At 51.4% G+C, this 14,383-nt stretch overlaps 1 protein-coding gene across 2 annotated transcripts; it reads right to left on the reverse strand.

Moving 5' to 3' along the window:
• Window positions 1-36: 36 nt before the first annotated feature.
• On the reverse strand, window positions 37-13,400 carry UBAP1L (ubiquitin associated protein 1 like). 2 transcript variants are annotated; one of them, XM_086620425.1, is made up of 6 exons: window positions 13,385-13,400; window positions 10,471-10,625; window positions 7,730-8,476; window positions 5,924-6,133; window positions 1,225-1,326; window positions 37-220 (listed from the first exon to the last, which is right to left on the reverse strand). In XM_086620425.1, exons 1-6 carry the CDS (start codon window positions 13,398-13,400, stop codon window positions 86-88), a joined length of 1,365 nt encoding a protein of 454 aa, XP_086476551.1. In that variant the 3' UTR covers window positions 37-85. The 2 variants fall into 2 exon arrangements, with proteins under 2 accessions (XP_086476551.1, XP_086476552.1); XM_086620426.1 differs by lacking the exon at window positions 13,385-13,400 and having other exon boundaries at window positions 10,471-10,617.
• Window positions 13,401-14,383: the final 983 nt, after the last annotated feature.

Consider the following 14,383-nt stretch of genomic DNA (forward strand, 5'->3'; position numbering starts at 1 on the left):
AAGGGTGAGCACGTGCTGACCCACCCGAGTCCTTCGGTGGTCCGGTCTGGAGAAGGAAAGCTGTGACCAGAGTCCAGGACGCTGGTCACTGAGTTTTCATCACGAGCTCTTCCAGCGCCTTCTCCCTCTGATTCCCACAGAGCAAAAGAACTTCTTTGATTTCATTTTGCTGGAAACCCATATCGTTAAACTGAGCTAACAAGCGCAAGAATTCAGCTGCCTGGAGGAAGAAGAGAAAGGAGCGATGTTATCATGGAGTTTGAAGGATGGATTTATCGTAGCGTTGAGGCAGAAACAGTGTTGGGTGACACGGCTGCAGCCAGACAACCCGGCCGGGTTGTATTACCGCTGAAGGGCACTCGGTGCCACTGCCAGCAGCACAGCGAGGGCACACATACCCTGCTAGCATTTAAAAGTGTGCCTTTATATCCACCTTTTAAACAAGAAATGTTTCATAAAGTCAGCCTCCAGCTTCGCTTATTCCCTATAAAGCTTAATATTAATTCCACGCAAGCGTCCTCCCATGTTATAAAGAGACCAGGGCAAGGCAGCGCGTACAAGCCGGAATTAATTTGTCCTGCTTTCCCCCTTGCTCAGGCTGGGCCCCAGCACCACGACATCTCCCGGAGCCACGTCCTCAATAAATAACCCCCTGTCTCACACCGAGACCCGGCCACCCTCCCGCTGCCGCAGCCCTAACGAGCAGCGAGCCGGCAATCCTACGTGCCGTCAGCATCACGTCAAACACCAAGTTTCAAGTCAACCAGCCCAAATTTCAAGCAGCTTTTCTCCCACCCCAGCTCTTCACTACCCTCAGGAGAAGATTGGTGATGGAGACCAACACCTGGAGCGCCACCATGGTTCTTCTCTTTGTGGGGTGAATGCAAAGGCGGAGCAGAGAGGGAAGGAGCGAACACGGGTGCTGGTGGGCTCGGGGTGGGGGATTCCCCACGCAGGGGCTGAGTGAGCGCCGTGTTTGCACAGCGGGGTGAGGGGATGGATGGAGAAGAGTGATGGAGCTGGTGTTCTTCCCAGGGGGTCCTCATGGTGATGCTGCCCTGGGGGTCTGCCACTAGTGCGGGTCGCTGCTTGCAGGGCAATGGGTCTGATCTGTTGGGAGGGGGCACGAGGGGCAGCGGAAGTGGAGGGGAGCGTGCAGCCCACTGGAAAAGCGAGCCCGGAGGACATAGCACAAAAGGTCGGGCTGTGCCGCCCCGCTCTGACCTTTTTCTCCGAGTACTGGAACATTTCCATGGCCTCCTCCACCTGCCCTTCCTCGTAGCCCTGCTTCAGCAGCCGGTCACAGGCACCCAGGTAGCTCAGGAACTGCAGAAGAAGACAACCGGGGTTAATCCAACCTCGCAGAAATGGGGATTGAGTGCATTTGGGAGCCCACCTTGCCGCCTTCCAGGGACATGCTCATGGGGAGGACCTGGGCCACCACTGTCCTGCTGGCTCCCATTTGATGCTTGGCCAGGGTGGTCCGTCCATCAGCAGGACTCTCACTGCGAGAAGATCACATTTCGGTCCCCCCCCGGCTCTCCCAGAGTGGGGATGGGAACAAGGTGGAGGGAGGACGAGGAGCAAACCAAACATCTGAACTATCTGAGACACAAAGAGATGGCCTCCAGGCTGCAGGGTGAAGCAGAGCCTGTCCCAGTGAGATGTCTACACCCGGCATCCCTTTGACATGCCGGGGTTCAGGCACGCATGGGTTCGCTCCAGGGTCTGAGCACAAAACCCACCCCGGGGGAGACCCGTGTGCTGTCATTACTGAAAGTAAACAGTTATTTTTGGCTTTCCTCGTTGTTCTTGGAGTGCTGACAGCGCTATTCCCAGCGGTATCTTTTAAATACCACGAGAATCATTCACTGTCCAAAAACATATGGGACAACAGACAATAATAAATGAGCTATACAATAGCAGGGGGAATAAAAACATCCCACGGGTCTCCTCAAAGCCGTGCTGCCTTCATCCAAGGAGGAGCTGATTCATTTCTCCCCAGATCCACCAGCACACAGACCTCTGCCCTCCTCAGCGCCGCCATAGCCAAGGAGAAGGATTCAGTAAAAGACCACAAAACACATGAAAAAGTCAAAAAAGTCCCTCAAACGCTGAGCTGATCGTTTGGCTAAAGAGCAAAGCAAAGATTTTAAGAAATGTCAGCCTAAAGGAGCGGCTTCTTAACTCAAAAATGAGAGTCACTGGCCATTGGCGTTCGTAACCTGGTTTTATTCACCCCGTTACCTGATTAACTAAAATCCCCAGATTATTGCTGTATTTTCTTGCTCTGTCGCAGCAGGGACAGGTGCCCACGGCAGAACACAGCCAGTCCTGGCAGCCTGTTTAAGCCCAGCATGAAATCGGTGCTGTTGGCAACTCAACGATTCTTACCATCACAAAAAAAAAAAAAAATATATATATATACATATATATATCCTCAAGACTAAACAAAACCAGGTTTTTAAATATTATGACCTGCTAACCCCTTGGGTCTGGAACAGTCCCCACCACTCACTGGGGAGGAGGAGGAGGTGCCACTTCCCTCTTGAAGCTCCTTCTCCTCTTTGTAGCTCTCAAGAAGGCTCCTTGTCACACTTGGACATGAAGCTCCTGCAGTGCAGGCACCCCTGGAGAGCTTGGCTTTATCCACTACATGGCCAAGCCAATAACCTCATCCTGAACTTCTCAGGTGGGAAGAGACCTCCAGGCTCTGGTAGATCAGTAATCTGCTGATTTCTCTCTTCCCTCATTTGCTGCCACTTGATGTTTTATGCAGTAATTTAGCTTTTCACATCAAAGACGAGCACGTGCAGTGAGATCCCCCCTCCGCTGAGTTTTTATCTTCCATGTCCTCATACCACTTTGGCTGACTCCCATCGGAAAGGCCCAACCCCATGAGGTCCCTGCTTCAGGTCCTCCAAAAAGTGGCTGCTTAAGAAGAGCAAAGCCTCACCCCAACCGTTTCACCGACCCACCTGGACCATATGCTGCCAGCACAGAAAAAAACACGAGCAACCACCACCAAAGACCCAAAAGCTGATTTCATTGTGGAGGCAGAGGGTAAACATCTCCCCAGTCTCGCAGCAGGGTCAAGCCAGGGACGTGCAAACCCAGTGGGCACTAGCCCTCGGGCCCTGAGCCTCCAGGGACAGAGGCTCTCCGGGGGGACAGAGAGACCCCAGCCAGCACCGCAGCAGACAGCTCTGCTCAATTCACTGTTGCAAACGCTGCCACCGAGAACGCAACTTCTACAAGCATTGGAGAGGCTCTGGGCATGGCTGATGCAAGGCTTGTAGGAAGCGCTGAAGATCTACATTGTCACTTGGGGCAAGACAGCAAGTTCTTTTGGAGGAAGAAAGGGGCAGGAGCACATTATGGAAGCACAACCGAGCATATATTTTGCTATGTTACTGACTTCACAAGAGTCCAACAGTCCATAGGAAGAGGTTCCCCATCCATGTATGGCCAGGAGGTGGCTGGCGCAGTGGGCTGTGTCCCACGGTGAACGCCCTGCTCTGAACCCCGTGCTTACAGCTATCTGGGGAGATGGATGCTGACCAGCTACAGCCATCTGTCACGTCTCACCTCCCATGTACATCAAGAGCTCCATGGATCAACGAGACATTTTTGATTGATCAAGACGCAATGATGCATTTTTGGTTTAGCCCTTGGCCATGACATCCTATATGATGAACCTCTGGCATGTTGGGGCAACTAACCCTCCTTGAGCCTTTTAGAGAGGCTCCTCCACCAACATTGAGAAGGCATCACCTCTGTAAGGCAGCAGACTTGCCTTCTCCACCAGTATGGGCCCTGCCAGTTTGACTTGACACTGCAAAGAAACAGCCATTTTTGGCTACCATCTGGTACGACAATCAATCTTCCCGGTTGAAGCTGTAATCGTCACACACTGAAACCTCGTGCGACACCAGCAAGCAATGAGGAGCACCCACAGCTCTTGTTTTTAACTTGAGATAAAATGTATTTTCCAGGAAGTTTTAGCCTAATTTGGTAGTTCTGTACTTGTAAAAGACGCACGAAGGGCTGAACTTCACCTTTTATCTTGGCTGTATTGGGTATAAATGGGAAAGATGGGAACTGCTGGCGAAGAAGGCACAGGATATAAGGCAGACCTTGTATTTTTGTGCATTAATCTCTTCTTCAAGGGAATGGGAGTCCTGGTGTTTACACGAAGGGAGCAGACTGTACTCATTTCCACCCTTAATAAGATGCATCTCTTCTTCATATTGAAGCCAGCGGTTGCTACAAGACACCCTTGTGTGGCTCTGTGCAAAGAACGTGGGCTGGGCTCTGCCCATCTCCCTCTGCCTAGATGAAACCTTCAGGAATTGAAGAAATAAAGCTTCCCTTCCCACCCCAGCTTGCAGCGACGTTCGCCTGAAACACCAGCGAGGGTCTGGGGAGGCTGGTCCAGCCGGGGGTGACTCAGAAGGGAGCCAGAAGCTCCAGGATGACTCAGCCACAGAGCGGCTTCGTGTGCCGACCAGATGGGCAAGAGTTGGCCCACGCAGCGCAGGCAGCTCCGGGGGAGCACGGGAAGGAGACTGGCACCCAACAGCTGCTGCTCGGTGCCGTGCCTGCTCACACCTCTGCCCGGGGTCTGCTCCTGCTCCCTGGCATGACAGCCCAGGCCACAAAGACGATCGGAGGGGTAGAGCACCTCTGCTGTGAAGACAGGCTGAGAGTTGGGGTTGTTCAGCCTGGAGAAGAGAAGGCTCTGGGAGACCTTCTGGCAGCCCTTCAGTATCTAAAGGGGCTACAAAAAAGCTGGAGAGGGGCTTTTGACAAAGTCGTGTAGTGACGGGACACAGGGCAATGGCTTTAAACTGAAAAAGGTGGAGATTTTGATTAGATCTAAGGAAGAAATTTTTTACAATGAGGGTGGTGAGGCACTGGAACAGGTTGCCCAGAGAAGTTATGGCTGCCCCATCCCTGGAAGTGTTCAAGGCCAGGTTGGATAAGCCTTTGAGCAACCTGGTGTCATGGAAGGTGTCCCTGCCCATGGCAGGGGGGTTGGAACTAGGTGATCTTTAAGGTCCGTTCCAACCCAAACCTATGGGTTTCTACGATTCTATGGTTCTATCCCTCTTGCTATGCTGCGATCAGGCCCCTTCTCTCTCTGCAAGAGCTACTTGGATAATTTAGCCCTATTAAATCCTCTGCTGTGATGGGCAGGTCCAGCCCCAAGCTTGCCAAGCCAGAGGGTCAGAGCCAGCAGCACCTCTCAGGGCACAGATGCTCCAAGCCTGCCTGGACCACAGAGGGTTCATTTGGACAAGCAGAGACCTTGGGAATCGGGGTGTAGCCGAGCGGGCTGTGATATACTCAGATACCAGGGGTAGGAAGATGTTTCACGTTAATTATTTTTAATAAAGTCCAGATTATTATAGAGGTTTCCACAGGAAAAGAGCTCTGGGAGCCAGCCACAATGCTTGCATGGAATCCCTGGTTGCTCCAACACGGGGAGCTTGTGTTTTAGAGAGAGCCCAGACTAATTCCCGAGGTATTTGTACAGTCCTGCTCTGAGAGGATGAGCCATGGCAATAATCATAGGAATCTAACAGCCGGGAAAAAATGACGTGCAAAAAGTTTCCATATAGGGGGGCAACATTTGTACTTCAAAAGGACTCCCCGCTCCATACACCAGATTGAACAGATAACGTTACTCAGCCGTTACTACTCGCTGAAAAGCTGAGGGCGACTCATGGCTGTTCTATTACAGCAAAAGCGCAGACGGGATCTCATGGAAAACCCCGTCAGCTGGGGTCTGATACCAAAGTGGGAAACCCAAGGCCATCAGAAGTCCACCCCAAGCAAGACAGCCATCCGTTTCTCCACAAAAATCAAGTTTTTCTTGATTACCAAAAGCTTTCCGCAGCACCGCGCCAGCTCCACCAACCTGATTTAAGCTTTGCCTTCCGGTCTTCTGGAGGGTGAGGATGGCTTTGCGGGTGGGGTAGCCCAAGGCTATAACGGGCTCGATGAGGTCTCGCTCCTCTTGGCTCAGCGCCGAGAGCAGGTCAGCCGCCGAATCCGGCTGGGATCTGTGGGAACTGAGAGGTCGCGCAGGCGTGGAGGCAGGGGGGAGGCAGGCGTAGGGGCTGAGGGACTGTAAGAAAAAAAACAGATGATGTTCTTCTCACTCCAGCTCATGAAACAATGTCAAACAACAGACAATGCTTTTAAACATTGGCAGTTATCTTGCTCTCTCCAGAAGAGAAAAATTTCCATACATGGAACAAACCCACTTGGGCATCTAAGGAGACCAGACTTAATGAAATCCGGGCTCAGCTATGGACACAGATCAGAGAAAACAGCGCTCAGGAGGGTTCACGGGGCAAAGCGAGCAAAAGCAGCTTCCTTTCCCTGAGAATCCCGGTCATCTCTCCAGCAATAAATGCCATGCTTGTCCTTGACCAGCCAAGCAAGAGGCAGCGGACAGGTGATGCAGCAGCCCAGGCAGGAGGATGTTCCCTTGATGCTCGTGATGCTTATCAGATGTATTCAGGTTCCTGTTCCAAAGCCATCTCCAGAAATGACCTTGCACATGGAAACACTCGTCTGAGTATGAGGCTTCAGTATTTGGCAGGACCCATTTGTAACAGCAGCCCAGCAGGGTGGGCAAAGGATTAGTAATTAGTTGCAACAGCTGTTTAGTGTATAAATACTCACGGGCATTTAATCTTTCCCTGACTACTCTACGTCTAACACAACCACATATAAATAACCTGCCTTCCTGTGTCCCATTGTCCTCATTGCAGGTTTTAAGTAATTCACCTCTCAAGTAGTTGGATGAGATGTGATTTCTTAAAACACATAAATCTTCCAGGCCAGGTTGGATGAAGCTTTGAGCAACCTGATCAGGACACCTGGAAGGTGTCCGTGTCCATGGCAAGGGGGGTTGGAACTAGATGATCTTGAAGGTCCCTTCCAACCTGAACCATTCTGTGCTTCTACGGTGCAATTCAGATTTAAGGTGATGGAAAGCAGTATTTACTCCATTGCTTCACACCACTGTTTCTATTGTTAAACCATTTGTATTTCTAGTAGGAGTATGAAATCTAACGTTTCCTTGACTTTTAAGAAAGGACAGACAGCCCTTGCCACAGAGAAGAACACCAATATTGCAAGGAGAGTTAGGAGAAGTGGCTTTTTCCAGCTACAAAACAGGGTGAAGGAGGGCAGTGAGCACAGGGAGAGGTAATGAGGGAGACCCAGGGCAGAGGGGACGCAGAAACAGCCCGGTTTTGTCTCTGTTCCAGCCTCAGTTTCTCTTCTGGGGCTGCGGGAGGAGCAGCTGTGATGACTGTAAGGGGCATTTCCCCATGGACCTCATTTGTATCTGTTAGAGGGGGAAAATGGAGAGGAAAGAGGGGAAAAAACCTTATTTCACTTCTTTTTTCAAGTGTTTCAATTCAAGATCAAATAAGGTATCTTGCTGGTGGGGAGAAACAGTGATGTCTTGGTTAGGACAGAACACGTAAACATCCTCCCAGAAAGCTTCTCCTTAAACTCCAGCAAAACTCTCCCCCTTCCTTCACTTCTTATGAAAACTTGTCAACAATTTCTCATGGATTTAGAGTTCCCCAAGTCCCATTTTGGTTCCATTTTCCTGGCCAGACCCCAGCAAACCGGACCGATTCGACCCTCCACCTCCCTCCTGCCCCAGTGAGAAGGAAAGTGCTACCAGAAGAAAACACCTCACCGGCACCGTGGGCTTATGCTGTTTGATTGGAGGGATCGGTGCAGCTGGAGGGGTTGGCACCAAGGTGCCCAGCTGGGATATATCCGGCGCTGGCCCATACTTGATGCTGCGGCTGGTGCGGGGACGCTGGGGCAGCGGCTGTGGCACCGGGACCCCTCTGCTCTCCGTGGCAGCTCTGTTCAAAGGATGCACCAGAGCAGCCAGCTTCCTCCTGGCTGCTTCCAGCTCGTTCTTCATGTTGTTAAATATCACCATGGATCTCCTCTGCTTGCTCAGGTCCGGGCTGGCTGGCTTGTTGCTGTTGTTCTCTGGCGGAGGCTCCAGCAAGCCGGGCGATGTCTTTGGTCGGGTCTGGTAAAAGCTGGGACGCAGAGCAACACCTCTGCCAACGCTTCTCCTCCTGGAAGCCTTTTCATCCTTGTCGTTCTCTTCCCAGGAGGTCGAGGAGTACTCATCATCCTCCGAGTACCCGTCCTCCTCCGAGTACCAGGTCTCGCTCTCGGTGTCGGACAAGGCACCTCTGCCCTTGGCATGCCCGTAGCCGTCGTCGGCAGCGCTGAGGCTGACGCAGCGCCGCACCGCCCCGTCCCGCGCTCTCCCCCCGTAGCTGTCGGTGGGGTCCACCAGCAGCAGCCAGCACGGCGGAGCCGTGGGGACGACTTCAGAGGTGACTCGATGCCGGGAGGTTTGCCGCTGAGAGGCCACCTCGACCCAGTAAAGCACTTTCCTTTCCAGTGAGAAGTCGTGCTGCGGAAGAGCGAGAAGGAGGTGGTGAGGGCATCTGAAACCAGAGCTCAGGGCACGGAGCAAACCACGCGCTTCAGGAGGGCACCTTAACAGCTGCATCCTTCCCATGTTGGATTCTATTTCCCAGAGCATCAGGGCTGGCTATGGGCACTAGGGCTGTAGGATTGGGCAGTGCCAGCCTCATCCCTATAGGGAATCCCCAAATTTATACTTGAAAATGATCTGGCTGTGAAGTTATGACTGTTTTGAGTTGTATCTACAATTCTTTTGCTAGGTGTTTTATGCTCAGAGGTGGTTTTGTGTCACTTTGGCTGCTGTGGAAGGGGAGAGGGTGCAGACAGGAGATGTGGGCATCCCCATTTCGGGCAGCTGTGGAGAGGCACCACATCCCATCACAGACTACAGGCTGCCCCTGGAATGGTGGCAGAGCTCGTTTGTGGCCCTCATTAGTGGCACCTGGCAGAGCCACCGCAAGCACGGGGGCTTGGGAGCCACCGAGGGGGGAGATGCCACCTTGGCCAGACGCAGGACCAACTGTGGGAGTCTCTGGTGGCTGAGCTGGTCCCCAAACAGAGTCATCATTTCGCCATATCCTGGCTTAAAATATCAGTGTGTTTGAGACTGAAATCTGAGGGTTTTCCTGGAATAAACAAGCCTTGTCTGTCCCAGAGCTCCCCAAACAAGGTCTCCTCCGGACAGGCAGGCAAGTACGTTCACAGCCCAGGAATGCTGTTTTTACTGCTCCCTGCCACTGGTCAGCTGCGGACCCAAACCAGCCTCCCTGAGGAAAACACCACCACGTGCCTCCAGAAGGATCAGCCCGGACCACCAGCACAACTGCTTGGCCTCGGTGGGGAGCACCGACACATCCCTGACCAGAGAGACACCCAGGGCTGGGGGTTTCCCGGGACAGGGTGGGGTGGTGGACCTCCTCAGCTGGTCCACAGGGATGGAGACCATCACCTGCCTTTACACGGGTGGCAAAAAACATGTGCAGTAAAATTTCCTTTGGCGAAATCGCTTAAAACGCACAACACGGCGACACGTTGAACACGTCCTGCGGATTTGGGATGTGTCGTTTTTAGGGGGAGGGATGAGCGAGGCTGAGCTAGGGGAAGAGCCAGATGTGGGGTTTTACTGCTGGTTCACCCATCGCCAGGAGCGAGCAGAGGCTGTTTGGGATCGCCCAGATCGCCGTCCCCCCGTGGAGTGCACTGACCCCATCTACGGGTGAGACTACTTAAGGCTAAACACGCAGAGTATTCCTGAAATCCTCTTGGGCTGGAGTTGTGCTGGCACTACTCGTAAGCCCCGAGAGCCAACTCCACGGCTTCAGCGCCGTTGTACAGGGAAAGGCTTCCTCCCCCCTTCCAGAGCACCAGGAGCTCCTTCGAATCACTGTGCCGGGTTTAAAATTGGTGACAAAGCTGTTACAGCAACAGGTGTAGATTCCAAAGCAGTTTAGGACTGAGTGATGTGGAAGATCACAAAGTGCCATGGGATATTTCATATATACGTATATATATTAAAAATATATATGTTGCCAGCATAGGTAGTGTTACCTGCTTACATCTCTGTTAGATGTATTAATAAATAATTAATAAGATATTTTTAATAAATGAGACAGTGATGATTCCAGACTAAAAAACAATCCCAGAGCAGAGCCTGAAGTTTGTCACAGAATCCTAGAATCGTTTAGGTTGGTCCTCCTATCCCACAAAACCCCAATCTTCCTGCTTGGATGGGATTGAAAAAAACCAACCCTAAACCAATCCCAAACCAACCCCTTCCTCGCTCCCACCCACCACTAATCCTCCTCACCTCCTCCCACTCCTGCAAAGCAGCCAATTAAGAGGAGATCAATAAGGAGGAGAGGTTTCCCTTCCCTTCTTTCACAAAAAAAGGCAAACGCTGCCGACATCCCTTTAAGCACCCCGCTTTGAGCATCCCCCCAGGAGCGAAGCCGGGCGCGGACACGAGCGGAGCCAACTCACCATGGTGCTCATGAGGATGTCGGCGCAGTCGGGGAGCTCGATGGCCGGGGCTGTGATCAAAGTGTTTTCTCCCTCTGAGGCCCCATCGAGGCTCCTGGCCGTCCGGAAAGGAACTTCATCCAGGTAGCTCATCACCGCTGCCTGAGTTCTCGCTGCTGGACAAAGGGATGAAATAAAACTGTGAAAGGCAGGACTGGCACCTTTGCAGTTGGGTGGAAGGAGGGAAAGATGAGCTATTTCGAGTGATGCCGGTGAGAGGAACGCAGCCCTTAGAGATGCTGCCAGCCGAGTAAAAACCGCTGTGTGCAATGCCCGGGTTTGCAAAATCTTAATTATGGATACCGAGATTTGTCTGAACTAACCTTTGCTATCCTGAGCTTGAGCCAGCAGGACCTGCCCAAGCTTATCGCTTCATTTGGCAGAGATCCTGAGCATTTTTCTCCTCTGCTTCCACCTCCATGCATGCCCCGCTGCTTTCCATCCCTCCTCCTGCCTCTCTCTCTCCCTCCGCTGCCCGTCGCACGCTCCCTATCCCAAGCTGGGGACAGACTGAGCACTTTTTCCACTTACAGAGGCAAAACCCACGGCCCAGAAGAACACCTCCCAGGTCTCCTCTCTCTGTGTGACCCGGGAGCACATGTGGTCACGGAGCTCTTGCATGTGGCCACGTGCTGCTAAGCCATCGCACGGAGCCGCCCGGGGAAGCTGGGGTGAGGACAACCTCTCCAGCGCCGCGGCAGCTTGGCGAGAGCCAGACAAGGGGACTGGTGCATCAGGCAAGCTTCGGTGTCAGAGGGATGTCAAACGAGCCATTTTAAGGCCAGATTAGCTTTTAACAACCATCGAGTCATTTTAAGTGCGGTCGTGTTTTTTAGATGAGGAATAGCAGGGGAAAGAAACATTTCTGATGGACTAGGAATGGTGGCGTGGAAAATCCTACTGCAATAGCGCAGCCATCAGCTCTGTATAAATGTCTCAAGTTAGTAAAAAGCCACTACTTGCTGCACAAAGCTTCAAGTCTTCAGCTTCCCAGTGACAACAGCGTGCCAGATCATTTCCTTTATAAATTGTCAGCTGGCAAGAGCTGAGGTCAGACTTCCACCAAGGTCTGGTACCTGCAGCCTGTGCCTGTTTATCCCAAAGCAGCCATTCTCAGGACACAAAGAGTAAAGACTTGGTGTGACATCTGTTAAGTGCTTTTACCTTTACCAATGTTTTGGGCTATTTTTTCCTTTAAAAAGAAATGGCTTCTATGACAATGAGGATAAACACTGCACAAAAAGAGAATAAGCAGATGAATGCATAGAAGGAAGAAAGAGCTGCCTGTTTAATGCAAAAATAAGGGTGTACAATGGGAAAGGGCATTCAAGGTAGCTCCTTACGTTAGCAGAGGACCAACAAACTGCTTCCAGACCACAAAGAGCGACACGAACAACCGCTCCGTGCAATCCAGTTGCTCTTATCAGAATTACAGAAGAGTTGAGACTCGCCTGCCTACGCCAGCAGCCTGTAACGCCCGGGGCTGCAGCGCAGGCAGAACCTCTAACCGGCTTTGCGGCTCCCGCACGTGTCCTGCTGCGGACACGCGGCACGTTGCAACGTGTTGGGAGCCCGCGTGGAGCCAGGCCACCTGCTGCCCAGCCTAAGAGGGCTCAGCTAAGCCCCAGTCCACGTCAGCGCTGACAAAGACAACGCGTAGGAACATCTGGAAGCGAAGCCGCCTTCCCCCGGCTTGCTCCGACTCCTCCGCACTGCCCCGGCCTGCCGGAGGGATGGATCCTTCTCAGAGCTTACGCTGTAGATCAGCTCTTCCCAAAAGTGGTACTGACCACTGCCGCTGCCAAGCAGGGGCAAAGGAAAGGAGCATCTCGTCGTCCCGCCACGTGTAATGGCTTTACTTGGGTTTAAATGTGACTTGAAGGGATGGAGATGGGTAGGGAACGGGTCTGAAGCCACGACAAAGAAAATATGGAGATTAGATCAGAAATATGGAATAAAATCTTCAGTCTGAGGGTAGTGAGGCACTGGACCAGATTGCCCAGAGAAGCTGTGGCTGCCCCATCCCTGGAAGTGTTCAAGGCCAGGTTGGATGAGGCTTTGAGCAACCTGGTAGAGTGGAAGGTGTCCCTGCCCATGGCAGGGGGGTTGGAACTGGATGATCTTTGAGGTCCCTTCCAACCCAAACCATTCTACGATTCTATGATTATGGTACCACATCTCACTGTATTTCACTGCATAAACACTGTGCTCCGAGAAAGGCTCCCACAAGTGTTAATTCCCCAAACCAGTGTTTAGAAAAAAAGAAGTACAACTGGGGTGAGGAGTGATGACAACGAAAACGCTACTAGACAAAAATAAAAGAGGAAACACCAACTTAGACCAGAAAGCAACTCCTGCAAGGGTTCTGACCTCATCTCCTTCACGCCAGCCCTGCCCACTTTCACATCAAAGACACAGGCTGGCAAACGAAAAAATTTGTATCAGGAAAAGGATGCACCTTAAAAGCTCAAGAAACTTGACCTGAACTAGGACCAGGAAGGAACAGGATGCAAATGAGTCTCAGAAACTCACAGCCAACCCTCACTCTTCTTCTGGGCTATAATAACTTTTTAAAACTTAACTGTAGGAAACACTATACTCAGACAAACTTGAGTCTTCAATCTGCACACACAAGTTTTCGTTAAGAATTAATGCCCCGTCTCCATGTATTTTATGAGTTAAGATTTTAAACATTTCTCTTCCATCTGTGGCTTCAACATCTTCCTCACTAAAAAGACACAACATTTTAGTGCAGATGTCGCTGGACAAGAGCAAATACGTAGAACAAACCACGTGTTTGACATATACCTAAACATCCATCACCCGCTGGCACTTCCGAGTCCTATTCCTACCAACAATATGAAGTTATCCTTACCGTCAGACAAAATCATGGAGCTCTTCCCGCCGTGCAGGGAGGAGAGAGCTGCTTCTCTGCTGCCTGGCTTATCTGCTGCTCAGTTCTTTAAATTCCCACAGCGTCAGACAAGCAGCTGACTTTGACAGTTTTAAGATTATCGTCGCTTACGCCGTCAGCCTGTCTCATCAGCCACGCTGATGAGATAACGAGCCCAGCTATTTAAGCGGAGCATCCTCCGGTCACTAAGTTTCCTGATCAGAAAGTGGTGTTTCTGCAATTGCTTTCATGCTATTTGAACTTTTGCTTTTTCATCAAGTAAGAGTCCCCAGGATCTGACCCAGCCAGAGGTCCTGGAGTCTCCAACAAGATGCTAGAAGTGAGAGTAGGGATGGCAGGACGTACGGACATGCAAATCAGACGCCCCACCTCCAGGGGACTTCATGGTGATCCGTATTTTGGGGTGCTACTGGAGGGCGATATACACGTGAACAAGAGCTGCAAACTTCTGCACCCGGAAAAATTCCATCAAAAATTACCAGTTAGTGTAATTCCATTACAGAAATCAGGGCAAAGCTTCAGCCAAGAAACTCTCAACCCTACACATAAGACCCAAGCATCGAAATTAGGCAATTACATGTTGCCTCTTCCATGAATTACACAAAGTTGTGATGTGAAGAGGTTAAGGAACTGGAGAGATTTAAACCCATTCCCACACATTAGGGCTAAGCAGGAATGACGACTTCAGCTCTGGAAAGATGCCACGACAATCTGCGTAGACCAGCAAAGCCCCAAATCCATACGGCCCACGGCTGTTCCAAGCAAACTGTCCAGCACACGGAAGGTTTTGAAATCAGACACCTCTGTCACCTTGTAGGAGGGACAAGTTCCTTCACACAAATCTTTTGCCAGCAATTCTCTCCACATCGGAGTCGCATTTGATGCCAAGTACTAGGATAAATCTCTCCCTCGGAGCAAAAACCCTTCAAACAACAACAAAGATAATCTATTTTTCTCTAA

Source organism: Tauraco erythrolophus, chromosome 14, assembly GCF_009769465.1.
Source record: "Tauraco erythrolophus isolate bTauEry1 chromosome 14, bTauEry1.pri, whole genome shotgun sequence".
NCBI classification, from domain to species: Eukaryota; Metazoa; Chordata; class Aves; order Musophagiformes; family Musophagidae; genus Tauraco; species Tauraco erythrolophus.